Source organism: Channa argus, chromosome 12 (assembly GCF_033026475.1).
Source record: "Channa argus isolate prfri chromosome 12, Channa argus male v1.0, whole genome shotgun sequence".
NCBI classification, from domain to species: domain Eukaryota; kingdom Metazoa; phylum Chordata; class Actinopteri; order Anabantiformes; family Channidae; genus Channa; species Channa argus.
In genome coordinates this window covers 17,716,344-17,740,348 of record NC_090208.1, presented here as the reverse complement: position 1 = coordinate 17,740,348, position 24,005 = coordinate 17,716,344, and the positions used below count along the sequence as shown (strand labels likewise).

At 37.7% G+C, this 24,005-nt stretch overlaps 1 protein-coding gene and 1 pseudogene across 1 annotated transcript in view; both read right to left on the bottom strand.

Annotated features, from left to right (window-relative positions):
• Window positions 1-1,061: 1,061 nt before the first annotated feature.
• Window positions 1,062-5,675, bottom strand: LOC137138359 (sterile alpha motif domain-containing protein 9-like; annotated as a pseudogene).
• LOC137138361 (astrocytic phosphoprotein PEA-15) overlaps window positions 3,335-24,005 on the bottom strand; it is a 54,754-nt gene continuing 34,083 nt past the window's right edge. Inside the window, exons 2-4 of the mRNA XM_067525481.1 lie at window positions 14,732-14,906; window positions 14,454-14,609; window positions 3,335-13,912 (exon numbers count right to left, since the gene is read on the bottom strand). Of these exons, the coding sequence (XP_067381582.1) occupies window positions 13,848-13,912; window positions 14,454-14,609; window positions 14,732-14,903 (393 nt within the window). The 5' untranslated portion in view covers window positions 14,904-14,906 and the 3' untranslated portion in view covers window positions 3,335-13,847. The remainder of the gene's footprint in view (window positions 13,913-14,453; window positions 14,610-14,731; window positions 14,907-24,005) is intronic.

The following is a 24,005-nucleotide window of genomic DNA, read 5'->3' as shown; positions in this document are numbered from 1 at the left end:
AGAATAGCTTCTGAGACATAATTCCCCTTTTGAAGTGGCCCAGGCAGAGCCCAGACCTTAACCAAATGGAGATACTCTAAAATGACCCGAGGTGAACCGATCACACAAGATGTCCGAAGAAAATTGTTGAGTTGAAGCAGCTGTATAAAAAAGTACAGTTCAAAATTCCTCCTGAAAGTTGTGCAGGTCTAATTCACAGCTATAGAAAGTGCTTAGTTGTGGTTATTGCTGCTAACGGGGGTTCAACCAGTTATTAAAACACTGTTGCCATTACTTTTTAACTTTTTCAGTTTGTACATTTAAAGGTTTTTTCAAAGTAGACATGAAAGATCATAGCTGTTTACTATATGTCTGACCAGCTTAAAAATACTGTGTTTATTGATAATTCTGAATTTGGTAAAGATAAGGCTACTATTCATGAACAATTTATGGTTTTATGCAGAAAACCAGGAAATTTCAATAAGTGCCATTTTCTTATAAATATATAATATATATTATATATTCTTATAAAATAAAATACATTAATTGACCTACAAAAATAAGAAAATTAATTGCAATTTCTACCGGGCTTGGATGGGCACTGCACAGCTGTGGAGGGGAATGGGCTGTTAGGGGTTCAGTGTCTTGCCCAGAGACACTTTGACATATAGCTGGGACCAGGGATCAAACCACTGACCCTGTGGTCTGTAAATGACTGCCCTAACCAACTGAGCTACAGCTTCCCCCTTATGACAATAAAATATATATCCAAGTGTAAATTCATTCGAGGATACTGTCCACAACACCTCAAAATATAAGATGTCTTTACACCTTTTTTGTTTTTTACAGACTTTACATACAAGCCTGTTTGCAGTTTGACATAGAACAAGGATTTATTTATGAGAATCTGGCTTTCTTGATATTATATTTGCCCAGGAGACATGGCGACTTAACGTCATTATCGAAGTCAGTGGTGTTAAATTGTACAATCAAAAACAGAGTCATGCTTTCCGTAAAAGAGATCAAGCGATCATCAGAAAATCAGAAATATCTGGCCTAATATACAATCATTGCAAAGGTAGTATTTGTGTAAAATTTTAGATTTATTACAACATTTTATCCAGACCATAAACACCAATCTGGGGATTATTCTTGAAAAGGAGTCATATGATCTCATTGATCATATTTAACATGTAACTTTATATATGTACAGGAAAGTTAAAATGATAAACCAAAAGAAGGATCAAACACAAAGCTTTGGAGAAGGACCATGGGGAATTATTAAGAATGAATACAGTTAAAAAAAAACAGTTAAAAAAGTCGTCTGAATTTGCTATTTAAAGAACAAAAAATGATATGGCTCCCCACAATTGATCTACAAATGCAAACTAAATTGAAGGTCACAGGCCCAGTAATGACCGGTTCAATCCACATGACCATTACTGCATTTCTGTAATATTTGTAATAATATGAAAAACAAAACAAACAAACTAACAAACAAACAAACAATTTTAAGGTTTTGCAATTCAACTTTTTAAAAATATCTCAACTGGTCTTGAATCTACGCCTTTTAAAATGGCTTGCAAAATGATGTCTTAAAGTTATGAGGCCGCTAATAGAGCCAGCTGCTAATATCATACCCTCTAGTACAATTCCACCACCCATTTGGCCTCAGTAATATAGTAGAAGTTTCCTTTCTGATGGTTTTCACTTAAAAACTGAGAACCCCTAACATTGTAAAAGTAGAATTCATGGCAGAGCTACTGTTTTGGATTGAATCAGATTGTACAGACGTACTTAATGAAGTGACCAGTCAGTGCACATGTCTAATCTCCTCCTTCATTTCCGGATGAAGCCCTGAAACAAGTTCACTTCTCTCTTTACACACTGCCACACTTTGAACAGCCCTTTAGGTAGTTATAGTTATTAAAATACAATAAATAAGAATGCAAATAAACTTATTAATCATTAAAAAATCATTAATTGTTGCTCTTCAATTATTATTATTATTATTATTATTACATTTTATTTGTAAGGGTCTATGTACAAAATTAAACATACAATAATACCAGAGGTTACAAAAAATGCTGAAAAAAAATGTAAAACACTGAATACAACAAAAAAGGTTAACATTGAAAAGCACAATGATGCAAAATAGACAACTACTTTACAGTAACAGTAGTTTTTTACTCTGTATTCTGCTTCTTAGAGTTTAATACAATACAATCCTGTCTCTTGTAAGCCCCTTTCCCCATGCTTATCTCTGTGGTCTCACTGTATCAAATGTAAAATTAAACTCTCAGACATCTGATCATAAAAGAAACCAGCTTCACTACAAAATGCATTTTCCTTCATTTTTAATGGTGTTAGGTAGTTGTGTAGAAAATCTTAATTAATCAAAATATGTAATTTAACAACAACTCACCTTTTTAGAATCATACAGAACCACATGGGCTTTCCTGCATGATGCAGCGTGAGCATAAAGTCACTGTTTCCACTTTTTATGAAGACTGTGAAAACGCCTTGGATGCTTCGTTTACGTCTGAGCTGTATTTTCTGAGGAGGAAATGCCGAGAAAAGCCAGATTTTAAAACTCCTTTGCTCATTACAACATGTGTCTTAAACACAACGCTACAGCTGGCAACAGGCATAACAATAAAGGTAAAGAGAAGATGGTGTGATCAATGGGCCTATGTGTTAAAATTAGCAAATCTTTTTCTCCTGGATGGCAGCGTATGATGCTCTGTGCTGTGTGTGTTATTGCACTCCAACAGAATCATTGATTCTGGCTTTTGAACTGTGCACTGATAACAAGTCAGATGGTCCTTCTCCTCTTTAGCCCTGAGCACACAGCATCCATGATTTACAAAGACATCAAACTTCTAGTTCCTCTCAGTCCTTTTTAAATGAGCTTAGGTTCAATGAAGATAGCAGGCTTTCTCAACATCGTTTTAAATATGGTTATTTCTTTGCACCGTACATTTTAAACTTGCATTTGTGGATGTAGGCTCAAACTGGGTTTTTCTGTTGTTCTTTTTGTACTGATCTGTTAACATTTAACCTCATAAGTGCTGAGATGTTCATGCTGTTGACATTTAATTTAAAATATTTGAGTTTAAAATGGTTTGCAAATAGTGAGTTTATTCTTGGAAATGTCTTGGGAAGTTGAAAGCTGGTGAAAAAGAGTTGTCACATTTTTATTTGATAATCTAATTATGCCCTATTGCCAGATTTTCTTGAAAACATCCAATATGTCATAAATTACAAAGCTAAATAGTTACCCTTACCTACATTTCAATCTGTATAAGCCTTATTTTCTTAATTCTAAATGTAATAATTTTATTACATTTCCTACCATTTTCAGTGGCCTTTGTCTGGATGTCAAAGGCTTCGAGACCCCTGATGGTGAATCCAAGGTAAAAGGAAACTTCACATTCTTTCCAGACACGATTTTGAATGCAGGCCTTTACCACAATTTCCACGCCTCCTACTGTGGCAAGTATTCTGTAGTTTTTGATGACTCCATTAAATCTGAAGAACTTTTCTTGACCTCTTAAGCATTCAGAGGTGTTATCTGTGATGGTTGTCTCATTCCTGGCCAGACGGCCTTCTCTCTTTGTTGGAACACATATGTTCAGAACCCCTTTATCATCTTTACCAAGGTAAAGTAAAGGACAGAGGTACCTTGATCGGAAGTACTTTGCATATGCACTCTCGTAGGAATTCCTCATTTTTTCAATTAGTTCCATTAAGTTGCATGAATTCCTGTTTCTGTTCGTTGGCCACCCTTTGATAAGTGCAACAATGTAAAACTCTGGGTTGTCATCACCTCTTGAGGACACAGTCTCATTCACATCGTCTCTCAATTTGTTCACAATTTCCATTACAAGATCTGGTAATGGATGTTCAACATATTTGCTGTAGCAGGATGACACAGCTTTGCAGTTGTATGAGGCATCTTGTTTTTGCATGGCAGGCTTTGAGTAAGTTAGAAAGGCATTTAAAAAATCACAATGCTTCTTTGCATCGTTTCTGATCCTGTGTACTAGATCTTTTAATTTGTTGATTTGCCTGTCCAGGCCTGTGGAAACATTGTTTCTATGAAGTACATCATAAACAATGTCGCAAACCTCCACATAACCAAACTTCCCACTGGTGTTAAAATATCGGGAGACTCTGAAATTGCCATATCCTTTCAGGTCTGTTGCATGTTCATTTTCAGCAAGTTGTTCTTCTTCTTTAAAAGCTTCAATGGCCTTTTTGGCAAAAACGTGCAAAGTTTCATGTGGTTCCCCAGAAAACATTATTTTCTTCAAATAGGCCTTATAGACCTGCCCCAGTGTATCAGCAATGAATGAATTTTGAGGATCTCTTTCCTTTGCTCTTTTTGCCCACATTTCTGCTTGATTGTAGTCTTTTAGTTCTAAATAATAAATACGAGAGAGTGCCTGTGGGAAAAATGCATTTTGTCTAAATTGACCTGATGCCACCTTTAAAACTGATGCACCCTGTATATTTTCTTCAAAACGTATAATGTCAAGAATCAGTCTAGAAAACCTTTCTTTTTCAAATTTCCTTGTTTCTTCAGTCTCTGCACTGTTGAATTGGTTCGCCTCTGTCTTTGTTTCTCTTTTGGTTAGCATGTCTTTGACAAATCCCAGCAAACATGGAGGGACCTCACCTTTGCACAAGTCATTCAAAAAGTTTCTTGCTGTGTCACTTCTGGTCACACCTACCTCGGCCATCAGTTTGGTACAATTCTGTGCTATCAAAGTGTGAGCCATGCGGACTCTTTTTTCAGAATTTGTGTCTTGTTGGTAGCTGATGATGAGGTGACTAAACGGCTTCATTCTGTCTTCCAGTCTATGTTCTCTGTAGTTGGAGTCTTTCAGTTTGAGGAAGTCCAGGCACTGAGACTCCAGGAGATATGAACCTGGTACATAAGTATTCAGCAGAGCCAGGAAGGCAGCAAGCTGGGTCTTTGGTGGTCTATTTGCCTTTCGGACATTACTGAATACTGCGCACGCTTGACTGACATAGTGTGGAGAGAAATCGGTTTGCATTATGTTAAAGCCATGAAATTGTTTGTGTTGATCAGTATAACAGTCACTAAGAGATTTCAGTTTCTGATTGAAGTTTTGCTTCTCTGTTTGAGAGAGAGCACGTTTTAAGACAACATGGTCACTGTGCATAACTACATCCTTTCTCACACAGCTGAGGAAAATCACCACAGCCATTCGAGGAGCTATCTCCTGTTCAGCAATCTCTTCTATAATCTGTTCTTGTAGATTTTCTATAATCTGCTCATCGTTCAGTAGAAGCAGCACCGTGTTGTGCTGATCCTGATTGCCTGCTTTGTAAAGTTGGACCACCTCCTTTGTAATATTTCTGTTCTCCGTTAATGACCCTGTTAAAACAGCACATCTGAGGGTTTTACGCAAATCCCACAACACCTACATGGCCAACGTAGTGCCCCCACATCCAGGCTGGTGGGACAGTTTAACAGTTGATACTCCAGGGCGTTTTCTTCTCTGTAGTATTTGTTGCATGAGTGTGTCATATCCATCTCGTTTGATGAGTGAAAGCCCTCTGCCACTTGACTCTGCCTGTTCACTAATGTGAAAGTTTAACCATTTAGGTGAGGCCCCTCTGTAAAGGTTTTTCTCTGTCTTAAAAGTTCCTACAACTTCAATCATGCCAAGTCACAATGTTGGAGGTCTATAAATCTAAAACCACACCACAGCTGTTTTTAACCCACACTGGACCTCCTATCACATCTACGCCTTTCCAGTTACAAACATCGGATTAGTGTTGAAATCCAAAACACAATTTCTATTTTCTATATCTTTGTTTATTTGATGCCCCTTAAGTGCAAAACACTACTATAATTTAAAAACATTAAAAAAACAATGACATTTCATAAATTACATTTACAATAGATTTTCAAGAGGAAGGCAAGAAATAGACAAATGGTCATTTTGCAAAAATAGCTGTTTTAATATACATTTTTCATACAGCCTAATAAAATAAATAAATAAATAAATTTGGCTGCTGGCTCCTCCTGAGGTAAGCGTGTTGTATTCCTTGAAACTGATTTTAGAAACCTTGGACCCCATGTCCTGTGGACTTTAAGGGAGAGGGACCGTCCACATTGTCATCAGCAGAGAGTTCAAAAGCCTGCATCTCTGATGGTATGAGGGTGCATTGGGCAGGAGTAAATAATGCAATATTTGCATGTAATTACTTTACAGTTGTAATATACTTTGGTAAACAGATTTCACTATATTACCGTTGAAGTTGCAATCCCTTAACTGTACATGAAAGAAAGCATCAGGCAACACAGTATAGGTTAGCAAATATATTTTAATATATAATATTTATATTCATTTTAGCACAATGACAAAATGGCATAAATTTCAGTTCAGTCTCATTTAAATCATGACAAAAGTCACACCTCTTTGTTTCTATGATACCTCATTTTGTTGCACTCATTTTAAAATAAATCTTCTTGCGCCATGAGGAAAACCTCAGCAAAGGTTTCTAACAGCTTTGAGGCCATAGCATCCAACGGGCTTAAATTGTGGAAAAAAAACAAAACATTAAAAATATATATGGGTGTGACACTGCATGAGAAGCGGCACACCCTCTGACATCATGTCAGTTTCATTACTGGGACAGACTTCATTATCTCAAACTAAATTCAACTGTGTGCACTATTCAGCTATAAATCTAAATGATCACATTTGTCAAAGGGTAAAAAAATCAGGATGTGGTAAATAAACAAACAACAACATGAGGGATTCGACTGACTGTATGAGAAAATCACACCTGTTGACATCTGAAAACCAAACACTTAATAAAAAATAACAAGCAGGCAAAAAAAAGGGAATATCTCACTGACTGAATCAAAGGCAGTGACACCCATGGCAACTTTTATTACTAAGCAATTAAATTCAACCATGTTACTTTGAATATACATCCAGCTTTATATGAATACTGCCCATCTAAAAAGGTATAATATGAAGGAAAATGCATTTGCATTTTGGGAAAATCTGTGCTATCTTGATGTTAGTGTGTCCATCATCACAGGTAATGAAATAACTTCAAGTCTTGACTGACATGTCTGCAAAAAAACCTCCTAACCTACAACTTCAATCATGCCAAGTCACAATGTTGGAGGTCTATAAATCTAAAACCACACCACAGCTGTTTTTAACCCACACTGGACCTCCTATCACATCTACGCCTTTCCAGTTACAAACATCGGATTAGTGTTGAAATCCAAAACACAATGTCTATTTTCCAATACAGCAAAAAGCGTCAGAAAGCCTGATTTTTTATTAACGTGAGCACATTAAATACTGTTAACTACAAACATATTGAGAAAAGTCAATCCTGTCAACATACCCCGGTAGTCTGCAGCTGAATCAAACTAGCACTTTTAACTATGATGTCACAGCTTGTTTTTTTGTGCATGACATGTAAACTTTATTCGCCAAAATGAATTTGTTTTACTGCTGTGAAACTATAAGAAATATAAGTAGGTGTAAAAACCGAATTTAACTCGCTTCCAGCAAAAGCTGCAAAGGAAAAACAAATAAAATAAAAAAAAAAAACATTGTTGCAAACCTTCATCTGACCAGATATTCAACATTCTTAACATTAACACACCTTATTATCATTAGCTACAACACACTATTACACAAAATTATTGTGCAAGACCTGCCACGTTCAAAATGAAACTAATTAGATGCTGACGTGTGACATCTTCCTGCTTACACCTCTAGCTTTTATTTTAAACAGCTTCAACTCCCCAAACTAGTCTTAACTACTTGCCCTACTCTACCCAAAAGGGTTACTTATATTTTCCACTTCAGTCTGTCACTTTATCCATGTGCCTTTTAATCATTCACTACATCTTACCTTAAAAACAAAAAACAGCAAATAAAACTAGCAAGCCTCAAGTCTTAAATACCGGACAGTTACACTGATCAGCCAAAACACTGGTGGTCTCAGTGGAGGACAAAGGTCAGGATGGCCACCCTGATCATTTTGCAGCTTCTCAGCGCCATACACAGCAAAACGTAATACACTGTGAATAGAGGTGGTACAAGTATTCAAACCTGGTACTCAAGTACAAGTGTACGTATTGGCCTAAAAATAATTTCACAACAATTACTTCAAATCCAAAAACTAAGCAGATCTACAGTTTATTAAGTGCAAAAGTAAGTACTATATACTAAGACAACTAGGTATTTTAAACAATAATAATAATTATGGCAAACATTTACAGTAATTATTAAAAAAAAAAAAGGAAAAAAAAAGGTCTATGTTCAGTCTTGGTAAAGGTGACTTTGATTTTAACCACTTTGTGTATTTATTAGTTCACAATATTTTTATAAAACCACATCATATTTCTATATTATAACCACCAGGTGGTATTAATGTTGTGGCTGATTGGTGTAAACTGTGCATAATATTGTAGTAGTTAGGGTTTCATTCACTAACTACATAAATTTATTCAACACAATTTACTATTGTGACTGCTTAAATGTTTTGGGCCTGCATATAAACTACAGTGGCTGCTTTGCAACTGTGCAATTTGTTTAAAACTCAATTTGTTACCATTTTTTAAAGGATTAGAAGAAGAAAATTGGCTACTTCTCAAGAAAACATCTGGTAATAAAAGTACTCAGTTGAGAGCACAGATCAGGGCACAGCATTTCTTAAATATTTAACATGAGCCTTTCGCTTAACATGTTAACACCATCCTTTTTTAAATTTCCTGCTCCTGGTGCAACATGCAAGTGACATGTGTCATACCAACACAAAAATGGCAGATAATGACTTTGTGACTGCTTTTATCTTTTGTCATGATTTGGAAACTCTCTGAATAAAACATTTTACAAGCAGTGACCACAACACATCTGATCAAATACAACACAGTAAAACATAATATGTTAGATATCAGTAAATATGAATATCACTTCCCCCCCCAAAAAAATCATCACTGAAAGCTGAAACTGCAAAACATAAATGAAGAGAATAACATGAATTATAAAAGTGTTGATGCATGAACTGCTTAACATTGGATAAGCACAATGTTTCCATCCCCTTGATTGGTTTCCAGTTAGTAAAACAAAATCAGGATATGTAAAAACAACAAGATATAGGCATTAAATAAATTAATCAATTTCAAAACAAACAGTGATATATCCAAAATACATATTTACAACTGAATAAAATGAAAAAACACAGTCATATCCTTTAGGGAAAATTATTCTATTGTTTGAAAGAATTTTAATCGAGTGTTAGCATTACATGCTGAATACCTTCACACAATATCTGCCTCTGTGTACTGGTGATAGTCATGTATTCACCATAAGTATATATGTATTTTAGTAGGTTTACATTTTGCAGCATTTACTTTGTTGATATGTACTTGGTACATGGAAATCCAAATTTGACATCATTTGTGACTGATATGTTGATATATTATGTGCCGATGGCTACAAAAGAAAACGCTAAGTAATGCCAAACATATAATCTGCCTGGTAAGGAAGTTGTGAGGCTGTGCCACATTGTGACATTGATGGGGGCCCGCTTTGGAGGAGGAGGGAACAGGTAGGGGATGTACAAAAAAAAACACCATCAACACAGACACACTGGAATCATAGCAGCACAGCCATATTTTGAAGAACAAGAACGTAACACTCCAGCATATAACCTGGATTCAATGTTTTAATTTAAGCGTTAACCTGGAGCATCTAGAGCATGAGTTTACTTTTTTTTTTTGTTGTTTTTGGTGTTTACAGATATTGCATGGACAATCCTACCGTCAATTACAGACAAACTACCACAGAATTGCTAACATGAGTCCAATCCCTACTGTAAATCTGAGAGAGAAATAAAACAAAAGTCACTTGGTCACACACACATTTAGATTCACAAGTTGCAACTAAAAGAGCACTTAATAAAAGAAAGAAAACAGAAGAAAAATACAATGGCCCCGATCCTCTCTTACTGATAATTTGTACAATGAAACATGCTGAGATCTGGAAAGAAAACCCTGACTTCTGGTCTGTAAAGTTACATCTATAACCTATAATCAAATCCATTTAACGTTCGTGTAAGACCATTACCCACAGGTCATAGCAGTACAACTGCTGCCCTTTGCCTGAATAAATGCTGTCGGTTTAGCTCTGTGATGATTGATGCAGTGGTCCCACATTGTGCTCAGTAGGCTAAAGCTATAGGAGCAGCTACCGCTTCACTTGGGGTCTGGCCTAGAGGGGGGAAAAAAGCCACCCAGAAATACTCTGACACTGTTATACATCTCCAATCAGAATGGGGAAATGTGAATGCTACATAGATACTTTATGATTGTGTTTGATCATACAATTTTATGGTACGGCCTTTGAAAACACGCAGAGAAATCAGATTTACTGTAAATGTAGGTTGTTTTTGATTGAGAAAAATGGCTTGTCCCACTAATATCAAATATTTAAATTTGGGCCCATCTCCATCGATTTCTTTCTTAAATGTACAGCTATTAAAACTCAACATGAGATAAAAACTACTGGGTTCAAAAGAACTTTAATTTGAATGCACAAGTCTTCAAATGTTCTGTTAATCTGTATAATAGTTGTTAAAATGTTTCAATCTGGACCAAACTTTCAAATATAGACCTAAAGTGCAAAATAGATCCATTTCAAAGTATATCATAACAATGTTAAAGTATTAAGGGTGAAGTATTCCTTTACCGTTGCCATGAAAAGCTTCATCCGGTCAATTACTTGACTGTTTCAGGAAGAGAAACATGTCTTCTGGTTGCAAACTATTAAACCCTGCCACACAACTGCAGGCAACAAAGAATTATATTGAGTGTGTAACAAACTTTCTTTCCAGTTTCAAACTATTGGGTAACAAGCATTTATTTACTTTTCGGGAAACTTCACACTTTCAGTTTCTTTTTTCAAGTGCCTCTCCATCCAGCACACTTTTCATGCAAATTCAACACAAGAAAATCTTTGCAAAACACCGTGTCACGATTAAAGAGCTCAGTATTTAGATTAAACGATTTGTTGGGAAGATATGTTACAGTGCAGAGTTTTCCAAAGGACGTAAATGCATAGGATACGAATCAGTCCAACACTACAATATACGGCAAGCAATACAAAAGAACAAAGAAACAGATCACGGAAACTGTGATCAAAATAAAAGTCTTGGTCATTGGCACTGGGTAGGAGAAGAGCATGGTGGTGATGAGGGAAAGGAAAGAGGGAGGTAAGCAGGGCTGGGATTTAAATACTAGTCATACACTGATAGATTTTGATGTTGTTGGTTCATTTTTTTGATTCTACAGCTTTGAGGACAATAAAGACGGATGGCAGAAATAAACCCACAGACATTCTGTACACACTGAAGTCCTTAGCAAATTTCAGAACAAAAGTAGCGTCACTCTCTGTAAAAGTGAGAGCCGTTTTGATTTGTCTTGACGTGTGCGCTAGTGCCCGTCGCCATTTCGCACACGATCTCTCACAGTTCTGAAGAATTTAGGGGTAAACACAAAGTCTGCTAAGGCTTCATCACAGGGAAAAGATAGACACAGTGATCAGAAGAGCAGTTATTAAAGTTTCGTTTCAACAGTCTTACTAGCTATTGTGTTGTTGCATGGCAGGAATGGCATAGTCAGCGGGTTATGAGTTATGTGCATTTGATATCCTCATCACAATCTACCTACAGTTAATTAGAGGACATATATTATCAAATGCCATGTTTCCTTTTTGGCATTTTCTCCATTTCTGCATTTGTCTTACTTTTTTTCCCCAAAAGCCTTAGTTTGTCTTTCTTTCCAAGAGAAATCACATACTGGTCAGTCTTTTTCTGTGCAACAAATGGAATGGTGACAAAAGGTTGAATGAAAATCAAGTGTCTCTTTGTGGGTCACGCAACAGTGTTTAAACAGTAAATAAATGATGTAATATCCTCTCAAAATATGTGTTTATATTCTATAATGTAGCCCCAAGTACATAGACTTTGAATTTTTTTATCTTGAGTTATTGAATAGTTTTCTTTGAATTTGTGGTGAAAGTCCTTTTAATTGAATTTTTTTTTTTTAAAAGAACAGTCATGGAGAGCCTGAACATAAAGTGGAAATTTGCTTCCAGAAGCAGCATCCTCTATCGGACACCCACTGCAAGTCAATATATTATTTTTGCTATATTGTCTTGTCATATATTATTTGTATATTTACAGCTCATACAACAAACGTTCATGCCAACTGGGTCCCTCGATGAAAACAAAACCCATGGTACAGGGAAAATCATATTAAACAAATAACCAATATAGCATCTAAATATTTTCTGTAAATAACTGACTAAATGTAAAGGCAAATGTTGGCTTTTTCTATGAAAATCTACTTTAACAAGCTTCATCTTAGATATTACTGATTTTGCTCTTGACACATGATATAATTATCTTAGTAAAGGGTACGTATGCACAACCTCTAGCTGAGAAACAGTGACTGTTTTTCCCTTTAAGTTTGACTTAAAGTTTTCTTTCAAATACAGCGACCTCGTGGCAATCTGTAACCTGATGCCATCATTTTTATATCATGGAGAAACACCCTGATACGCTTTATTCCCGTGAGTTGGATAAGATTTTGATAACACAGCTGCGTCTGTGCAGTGAATGTGAATCTAGAGAGAAACAGTGATTTAACATTGCTTAACATAAAGAGTAGAAACAGCCAGCCCAGCTCTGCTCAAGGGGAACAAAATCCACCTACCAGGTCCCCAAGCTCACAAATTAACACAAGATATTGTCTCTGTGTATTAAATTAAAAAAACTAATTGGCAAAAGGAGGCTTTCCAGGCTAGGCATTTTCACTCTATCAGCTAGCCTACTGCTATCTGTAGCATCACATTTAAAAGGATGCACATCAGTGTGGTATCAGTCTTCTCATCTAAGTTGCTTTAAACAGATATGCAGCAACACACCAAAAGAAGCACTATCATAGAAATGAAGCAGTCTTATGTGTGACATTAAGATTAGCTTCAATTTACATTTAACTTTAGGTTCAGTTTGTTTTCTGATCATCTAACCTAGAAAAATGTTTCAGTTTATCTGCAGATAGTTTACAGTCCATTAGTCTTGGCATTTTGTCTACTTTACACAATAAACACTGAGTCTCTGTTGAATTATGACATAGCAATGCATTCATTTATGTGAATGTGTACACAGCAAATTATCTAAATTATTCTATGGTTATCCCTCAGCTTCCTGACATTTTGAAAAAAAAAAAAAGTTGACATTTCATTTATAATGTAATTAAGGTGGGAGTTATAGTTTGTAGTTTTAAATGTTTCCTGGGTGGATGTCATCTGTGTTTTAATGGTAACAACTTGACTGACATACACACATGCACTGACAGTTGCATAAACACAACATCACAGATTGAACAGTGTTTACAGATTACTCAGTCTGAACTGACCCACTCAGCGCTTGAATCAAGAGTAGATTTTAGCTCTCTCTCCCCTCACACATTGTCTCCAGAATTCTTCTACTAATGTCTTTTTTTCTCTCTCGCTCTCGCAGTTTCCCGTCTCCCCTCAGCTTGGGAAGAGGCTGCATCGCCACGATCCAATTGGTTGGTATGTAGGTGGCTTCCTGCATGGTTCTGTGTCATGGCATGTATTAGTGCAGGGAAGAGGTGCAAGTTTGGGTGTGTGTTTGTGTGTGGTGGGGGTGAGGGGAATGAGGTGAGGGAGTGATGGGGTTGTTGAGAAACGGTTGGTTGGTCGGTAGATCGGAGTGCCAGGAATGAAGAAATCAAGGTGCAAAGATCTGAGCTTCGGGTGGTGACCTCACACTTTTTTAGGGGGGGGGGCCAACTTGATGATCTCATCTTCAGAGGGCTGGCGGATGATGTCTTTTTGGGGGGGTTTGAAAAAGAGGGTACAGACAGACAGAGCGAGAGAGAGACAGAGCGAGAGAGAGAGAGAGAGAGAGAGAGAGAGAGAGAGAGAGAGAATAAAAAAACCTGTACCTTGAAGTTTAACCTGTACTGTAAGAGAAACTTTTAGTCATTACTGCCATTTTAACATCTTGACTCCCTGTTGCTTTCATGGATATACATAAGGGCTAAAGCTATGGCACACAACAAAATACGATTAAAAAAGAACCTGTTTTTCCTGCTTTTCATATTGGACAGTGTTAATCTCTACCAAGCCCTTCAGATTTACTTGCAGAGCCCTAGTGAGGTCCTGACCAACAGGTTGGAAACCCCTGTTAGAGATTTCTGTTTAGCCACTAGAGGGCAGAGCTTGACTATATTTGGTAGAGCAGGAGGGCCAAGTTCATATTTCCTAGTAAATGATTATATCAGCCTGAGCTGTAAATATGTCCCGGTCTAACACTACATCTGCATGCCCTGTACACACTTTAGACAATAAGCACACAGAGTGTCTTACCTTTGTATTTCTTGGCCGAGGGAATGCGCGTGAGCTTGGTGTCAATCTCGTCATCCTCAGAGATCTTGAGCACGGTGGTGCGGTACTCAATCACCCTCGTCAGCAGGTCCGGTCGCCGCGAAATCTCAAAGATGTGCTCAATGTATGACAGGTTATCTGCACAGAAGGTGTTACAGTGTCTGTTCACTTGAAAAAGCCTAAATCGAACATGTCAAGCAATAATATTTTCAGTGTTTCAAGGGTCGAAATCTCTAAGTAGGCATCTCTGGGTCTCTCACCTTGGGCCAGCTTGTCGTTCTTCTCTAGGTAGCTGAACCACTCCTTGGAGGAGGTGATGTTGTTGCTCTGGTCCTCAGGGATGTCCTCCTTGCAGGCCGACTTGAGCTGCTCCAGGTCCTCATTGGTGATGTTGTCTGAGAGGTCGCTGAGCAGAGAACTGTACTCCGCCATGGTCTGGACAGAGGCAGAGAGAGCGGGACGAAAATGGTTAGATGTGAAATCAAATGACAAGTAAAGAGGAATGTCAGAATATGGCTATAGAAAATGAAGAAAAGTTGCTGAAAATATCATCATGTTGTCAAACAGCCCACCTACTTCCCAGACTCCACAATGGAAAGCAGTAAGGAAACTACAGCTAATGACAAAACCACACTGTCAGAGTGGGATGGAAAAGCTACATAGCTGATAACTGAAGATATCAAACAGTCCTGTTTTGTGAAAAAAGGACTTTTCCCCCCTCATAATAAACATAGGCAGTGTAGTTATTTTCATCAATTGCATACTAATTATTAAGTTTAGTTATTAGTCACTTTTCTTCAGTCTAATGAAAATGTCTGTCCCTCTAGTGGTTTTATTGAAGAACAACAGTTCTGGGCTAAAATGACAAGCACTTACTGTTTGTAATCTGATCCTTTCTTTTAAACCAACTAATTTGTTTTTGTGATTAGTTTGAATTGTAAACTGTAACAATGGATTTAATGAAGTACAGCACTTGTTCATAACACTGAGCTTCACTGGATGGGTGTAAGTGCTTTGTAGTTTCTTTGACTACCGAGATCTGCAGGATACAGGTTGTCATTCTTCCCTTGAGTTTAACTCATCGATCTTTAGAGAAAAAAAAAAAAAGTTTGGCACAGAGAGTGATTTTACTTTATTTTCAGTTCAGTGGCTGAAGAATGTGATGCACAGGCATGTAATAGTTATGGATCAGGCTAGCATTAAGGAATGACTGTTGTCATGATTGCAGGATTTAGATTATCCTTACAAAGGCAGGGTGTTTATCAGTGTGCGAGTGTGTAGGAGTGTGTGTGTTTTCTGGCATGTGAGTTGTTGTTCAGAAGCAGGCAGCCAGTGTGAAAAGACAACAAAAACCACAGTGAAAGAGACACAGAAAAACAGACCGAGTGATTCAGACATGTTGAGAGGCCGTCTGCTCTGTTCAGCTTAGTCAGTTTAGAAAGAAGCTCAAAAAAATACATCAAGAATACATCCAGAGGATAATGCGTTTTTTGTTTGTTTGTTTGTTTTTTTAACAGTTCATGAACACAGGCTTTGAGGTTGCAGGTCATATCTCACGTAAAACATTTGGGTCAAGCTGTTAATATGCAGGTTCATGTAGAGATCACTGCAAGTAAAAACTTATTTTTGCATTACTGTGCAGTCAGAGTATGTGATGAGGATTTAAACAATGCGAAGAGTGAAAGAGGATCAAAAATATGTGCGTTGTGATATATACTGTAAAATATACAGTATATACACATTTGTATATCCCCTGGGTCTTTCTCTCTTTCCTTAAAATTCAAGAGGTGAAATTACTTTGTTTAGATGTTTTGCTTCCTCAGAACAAAAAGGGGGCATTATCAAGTTTTTACCAGCCTATACTTATGTTTCACTGGTAGCCTTTTATCTTTCAGACAGGTGATAGAAGTGTATACAGTAGTAGGAGTGACTGAAAAAATTTAGTCAAAGGTCGTAGCTCTGTCAGGTGCACCCTAGTGGATGATAAGGAACCTACTATTGGGAGGTAAAAAGTAGCCCATTGAGCCATAATTATAGGCTGTCAGGAGCTGACAATGTCCTAATGAGTGGCGTGATTCTTTGCAGATCGGTGGTGTAAACCTAGAGATATTCTGTAGTATCTTATATTCTATATGATAAAGCCAAGTTGGTAGTTTGTCATTATTTGTGCCTATTTTTTGCAAAACATTTAGATTCCCTATTGCTGTAAACATAAAAATTGAAAATGTACATTTCTGCACAGCACAGCTACAGAGCCTGACGATGGAGGACTCGAGGAACTGAAAGAGAATGTGCTGTTTTGGACATTATATGACGGAAACTAACTGAAGGTGCTTTTTCTAGTATTCGATGAGTTCAATGACACACTGGTATAAGAAGGTGGAAATGATGTGTGGTCACAGTAAAACTTCAGCAAGTTGGAGAGTGATAAAAATGTGCATTTAACAAACGCTGTTCTGTTTGTGATATGTTTCAAACATGCAGACTAACCCCGTCCCTGGCATACATGCAGCTGGCGAGATGCTGCCACTCCGCGCAATGCATCATGGGCACTGGCACGAAGCTCAGTCTGCTTCTGATCCCCTCAGTCTCATCACAGATAAACACACTGTACATAAAGCCCAGAAGAGCTCTGTGATGAGTGGTGTGACCTATATACACAGGCTGCTGTTACCTGCAGCTGCCACCAGAGGATGCAGCTTCACTGTGGAGCAATAGAAACTTGGCAGCTGTGCTTATTGACAGGAGCATCTCACTGGTACAGCAGTGTCACCCTCGCTTAACCATCTTCTGCCAGCTCCCAGAGACAAATAAATGGCGGCTGATCTTTCAAAGGCGACAAGCAAACACTTTATGTCACAATATTCCACTGAAATGATGAGCTTACCCTGCTGACAAACTGATCAGCATGTGATGTATGGGACAATATAGAATCCCAGAGCAAAAATGACAGCTAATGTGATTGTCCCGCAGGCTAATTTAAGGTCACATTTGTTGGTCTGGTCTCTAATGGCTAATGGTGGCATTTGGTTTAGTTTGTCTGACCCATGATCTCAGCCTCAGGGTGAGAGCACAGTCATGACAGAGCACTTTTACTGTGCGTGTGCGTGCGTGCGTGCAAGTGTCTTTCTACAGTTGTGAGGACATTCTGGCTCTGCTGAGTTTTTGGTTCAGCTTAGAATTACAGTAAATTTAGGTCAAAGTAAGGAACTGGGGAATTCATCTCAAGAAAGTGTCACAGCTATAACAAACATTGTGTGTTTGTGTGTGTGTGTGTTTGTGTTATCTGAGCACTAAATGTCACATTCAGGTCCTCTCAAACCCACCAGCCAATCAATCAACACAAAGCACTGCGTGGGAGAGGGCAGGGATATGCACCTTAACTCTAGAGAATACAACAGGGATCTGAATACTCTGTGTGTGTGTGTGTGTGCGCATGTTATCCATCTTCTGTCTCAAACTGCAAGTCTGTGTGCACATTTGTGTATGCTCCAGACTCACAGGCTTGAGTATTGTATATGGGACCGGGGGTGCCAGATTAAAAGAATGAATGTGTGTGTGCGCGCTGGTTCCTCGCTTCCCCTCTAAACCCAGGTCGCCATGTCTGCTCTCTGTTTTGCACCACAATGGACTGGCGCTGTTTTTGTGTACTTTTAGAGGGAAGAGGAGGGAAGAAACAACAATGGGTAGAGTGGTTACATTTAGTGATCCTCTCCCACCACCTCCCCCTCATGACCCCCTATCACTATGTCTTACCCATGAAACAAAGATGTTCCTATTATCTATTATAGATTATGCAGTTTTAGCAATGCTTCCAATTTAAAACGATGACATACCATTTATGTTATTATATAGTATAGTATATTTATTAAGCATATTTTCTTAATATTTAAAATTCTTTCAGTGCTATTAGTAGTTTTGATTGTAATTCAATTATTCTCTAAATACATTTAGTTTTTTGAGCAACTATGGAATCTAAGGAAGACCAAGGGAAAAATATTTTTAAATATATACTTTACAATAAAAGAAGTATGCAAAACTACAATTATGACTAGAGCTACAATAATTAATAATTATTGAACATAAAATAATGTTTTGCCATTTTTCAGACATGCTTAAAAGAAAAAATGGTTCTGGCTTTGTTCATTTTCTCTTTAAATATTATTGTGAGCACTGAGGGGATGTAAACAGACTTTCATAACTTCATTATGTATTCAGAATACATAACGATCCATAATTATCCCATAACTGTTAAAACTATCAAAATTAAAAGTAAACTTGATTTTGAGAGAGTCTTCTCAGGGTCCATATGTAAATGCTACCCTAACCAAATCTTACTGTAGTTTGTCAGCAGGTGTATTATGGGCAGCCAGGGAAAGATAATTTGCTGCTACTACAAATATTTCTGTGAAGGCCAAAGGAACAGTGATTTTCAACACTGACATATAGTATAATCTTTTGAAAAACTCATCTGCAGTTGTGTAGTCATGCTCTAATGGGAAGAGTCTGTGAGATCCCCTCTAACTACTGCGCCCCCCCATCCCCACCCTGCAGTCCCTGGTTTCTCTGGGACGAGCCTGACACTACTTCCATACATAGAGACCCACTGTGCTTCACATTCTCATGAACACAAACATGCTTTTGTCTGCTTGTTCCTCTTTCTCTGCTGTCTGTGTGTGTGTGTGTGTGTGTGTGTGTGTGTGTGTGTGTGTGTGTGTGTGTGTGTGTGTGTGTGTGTGTGTGTGTGTGTGTGTGTGTGTGTGTGTGTGTGTGTCTGGAAGTAATAGAGGGACAGCATGCATAAGTGTTGTCGGTGAAATCAGCTATTCATTACATTGCTTAAAACTAGAAAAAACAAAAAAACAGCTTTTCGGATTGGAAGAGAAAGGTTTGTGTATGGATGATGTTTCAAATATCTAAATGCTTTTTGTCTTACCAAGGTCTCAACCCTCCATAAATATATGCAGCCATTGCTATACATGTGTAAAAACATGGTAAAACATGAATGTTTCTTAATGATAAAACATTAATATGAGCAGTAAATTAAAATAAGTTGTGATCAGCCTGCCAGGGAAAGCATTCTTAGTATACACCTGGGGGAGCTTATTAAGGACTTTAGCTCCTTGTGGGCTTCAACAACGTTGTATCTTTCAAAGTGCAAGAAATAGTTAAAAAGCATTATATTTGTTAGGTTGAATTAGGATATATTAGGAGATCAATATCACTGCTCTACGATTGTGTTAAATATAAAGCAACATCCAGTAACTGGGTAGCTTCGGTTAGCATAAGGACTATAAAGATGGGAAACCACCAGTTTGTCTTTTTCCAAATGCAAAGAAATCAAAGACCTATTTCAGCATCTCCAAAGCACAATGAAACTAAAGGGTTTTGCTCACTCTCATTTTCATGTGTTCAATCTTTCTATTAAGCTAAGCTAACAATAGCCTGGCTTCATACAGTATTTCACTTACAGACCTGAGAGTATCGGTTTAAACAGCCAACAAAACTTTAAGTTAACTATGGCAGTAGCAGTGTACAAGTGCATTTTCGCTGCAAATGTCTATACTCATCGTCTCTAAATATTAATTATATACGCCCACAAATAATTTTCCAGGGTTTAGAGTTTGAACTATTGCACACTTTCAGAAGTTTTGATGTCAACAAACCTCCATAGACTTCATGGTATAAATGGGAGCCGAGCAGTCTGAGGAGCTCCTCCTCCACTCCGTGACTAAACTGTTGACCCTCTATGACCATCACTGCTTTACATTGTGCAATCAGGCCATTATCAACCAGAAAAGACCCGCAGTTCCCCGTCTACACCATTTCTCTTCTCTCCCTTTTGTCCTTTATTTTTCTCATTTTGTGCTCATTCCCTCTCTGCCCTTTACTTCTTTAATCCTTTCTCTTATGCTGCCTTTGTCTCCTTGTGTAATTGCAAGCGATTCGTTAATTGTGTAATAGCATGCACAGGATGAAGCTCAGCCATACATGCACACGATTTGTACTTTGAGCAGACATAGCAGCAGTCCATTAATATTTTCTAGCAAGAGAATGAATGCAGTCCTTAGGCAGAGTGTGCACAAACAAAGATAATGTCAGGTACAAATGTACAAGACCTCTTTTTCCCCTCATGGCTGTGATGATATCTGCTGAGTACTCGTGCACTGACACAGATCAAATTTATTATTTTATTTTCCATTATATGCCTCATTTCACAATTGCCTTTCGATTTTTAATAGCACCGATAGTCAAACTGCTGAATGCTCTTCTTCGAAGGCACGCACACACACACACACACACACACACACATATATACGTACACCATAACCACCAAAACTCCCTCCACACCAATAATGTTGCCATGGAAACCAGGCCAGGCTTTGCCTTTAGGCCTGGAGACTGTTACCTAGCGACAGGGCACATAACCCCCCCTTCTCTTCTTCCTCACCTCACTTAGCACCCTCCTAACCCTTTTCAGAATAAAAGCCTCCACTCGAATGACTGGCATGTTGCAAAAAAAGATTTTCAGTGTAATTACAGTACTGAAATACAAGTTTATCATTACTGACATGTTACTTTTAAAATCTGTTATAGTAGAAAATACTGGCCACTGGCGAACATGGTGACACAATTTACAAAACACTGCACATAAACACACACAAGTGAGTACAAAGGGGCAACAAACAGCAGACACATAGAAAGAAGCACATTGTCCTTTAAAGACATTCACACTGCTGGCCAACTGTGCTGGTCTTGGAGACAAGCCTCTAGATTTTACCATAGCAACCAAACCACCAGGATAGTACAGTACAATATCCCCAGAATTTGGAAGTCTATTTGTTATTTTCGTCTTTAAACTTTAACAAATTCTATCCCTGTTTCCCATCATATATTGTATTTGTCATTTGTTGCTGCTACAATGGTCTTCATCATCAGTCTCCTTAAACTCTCCTGTGTCTAAATGTACATCTACAGTGTATTACTATGTGAACATGGACATATACTAGAGCTTATATACTAGATTGTTATTTAGCAAGTTTTAAAACAAACACAGCAAGCTGCACACCAATATGAGCCAGATTACAAATATATCAAAAATTTAAAACCCACATGTATTTTCCAGCACACTATGTTTTCCTTTAAGGGGTCGGACTTCTATTTTACTTAATGCTTCAAGTTTGGCATGATTTGAACTACATTACATTATAGAACTATTGAAATTCTTAAGGATGAAGCATATCATAATTGTCTGATGCCAAGTGTATCAAATGTACGAAGGTTATTCAAAATGTGCTTTAAAATTTTTAAGAGGAAGGAAAGATTGTGGAATTGCAGCTTTTACCTCAGTCTCTAACCAGAATGTCATTTTCATACTTATATCTACAGTATATGACAACCAAACCAACCACATTTTCTATAGACCCTGTTGCCTCCTCTCTATTACAAGCCAGTAGTTAGCCTTCCCGAGCATCGGTGTAAATATGTTAGTTTGCCGAATAAGGAAACGTATCATCTTTCTTTTTTAAGTAATTGTAGAAAGCTAGTACTATAAAATAGTATTATTTTGTGTTTCTATTCGCACCCTTTCCAAGCCTCATACAGATATCAAACTCTGAATGCCTACAGGCCAAATTAGGCTGTATCACATTAAAGAATAATATGGTAATATGACCGATCTAAATACTGCAATGCCTTGTCTCACTCCGAATTCTTCCTTCTCTCTTACCCTTTGTACCCTCCTGTCCTCTTCCTTCATGATTTGCTCAGGGAGCTAGAATGTACAAGCACTTAATCTCCATCTTCTTCATTAAATGTCTCATTAAATATATCCCGACCTTTCAGTCCCCCCCTCGTTTCTTTCCCCTTTTTTCAGTATTCTTTCTACTTCACTCAGATGGACAAAGAGGCATAGAGTAGGAGTCCCACCCACTTGCAAGCTTTAAATCTCCCATAAAACTTACCTCGACTGCAAAAAAAAAAAAATAAGAAAATCGGTTTGGCTGTCCATGTATGGCAATATCTATGCTAAACCAGCATACTCTAGCTCTCATTCTAAAAATGAAACTAGAAATTACATAATTACGTGATGCTTCTCTAATTCAGGTAATGTTACTCTAAAATATACCACAGTGAGTGATGTTAAAACGCCCTCTTTAATGTTGTCCATTTCTCTCATTACATTTGTTTTCCTCTCACAGTCTCAGTGCAATAAACCTTCTTTTCTTTGAGAATACCTTTAATCTTGCAGAGTACCAGGAGGACAGAGATCAGATAGTGGGAGGCAGAAGCGATCACAATTACAGGTAGTAGCAAATGTCCGCCTCCAAACATCTACCTCTTAGGTCAGACGTCTTTCCTACCTAATGACAGATACAAATTTGCATTTTTGAGTATGTAGCTAATTGCCTTTTCTCAAACATTTCACTTCAAACCACATGCGCCGCTTTGCTATTATCTTTTCACATATTCATGTAATATGAATCCAACTGCAAAACATATTTGTAAGACAAGATGAGGATAATTCTAAAATACCTATAAACGAGCCTCAGATGCTTCTGATGCAGATCAGCAGATTTTTATTTTCTAAAGTTACTACAATACAGTAACACAAATACAGTAGAAGCAGAGCCTTCACCAGATGTGTACCATCGAGAGGCCAGGCAAATGTTTGTGGTTCACCCCCCCAAAATTTAGTACCCCCTCCAACTAAAACTATACATCTCCTATAAAAAGGAGGTTAAAAAAGGGTTTAAAGAGTGGACTACAGGTATCCTAAAATTCCCCAGAGCGGGTCAACTTATAGGTTATGTATCATTAGATACTGTCCATAAGGACAGTAAGCTAGCTACCTGTTATTGTAAGTCAACTAAAATGTGCCATTACCATTTCCCTTGTCAACAAAGGGGCCTCCATGGGCATCTTTGCTCAGCAGCAAGCAAACGAGCCAATGTATGAGGTTTGGGTTGGAATACCAGGGTTGGTTGAAGTGAGTAATTCTCAATGAGGTAATAAAAGCCTTTGCTTGTATAAATACAGAAGCTCTTCTGTTTTAACAGCAGTGTTGTAATAGATGCAAATGCTGTCTATGAAATAATTAAAGAAACTGGCTAAATATTTCTCTTTTCTCAACTATTGTTACAATTTAGGACATGCTTCTCATTAGAAACAGATATAAGATGATCATATAGTCTTTTGTTACAAATGCTGAATTTTATATATGTCGGCCTTTATGAATACTTTCAAATCTGAAACTTAATGACCTTTCCTTTGCAGAATCTCTCATCTATAAGTCAAGGAAGGTTTTCTAAAACAGCCTTGTTTTTTTTGAAAGACACCGACACCCTGCTAACACAACCATTGGATTAAGGCTGTAAATACGCAGAACACCACAAATCACATGCTGCACACACTTTTTTTTTTAGCCATGCCTTAACCACTACAGAATCTGACTCTGAGGCTCCTAAACAACAGTCCGACATTGATCAGTGCTCAATACCGCAGGCACTATAGCCGGCCAACCTGCCTCCCTGC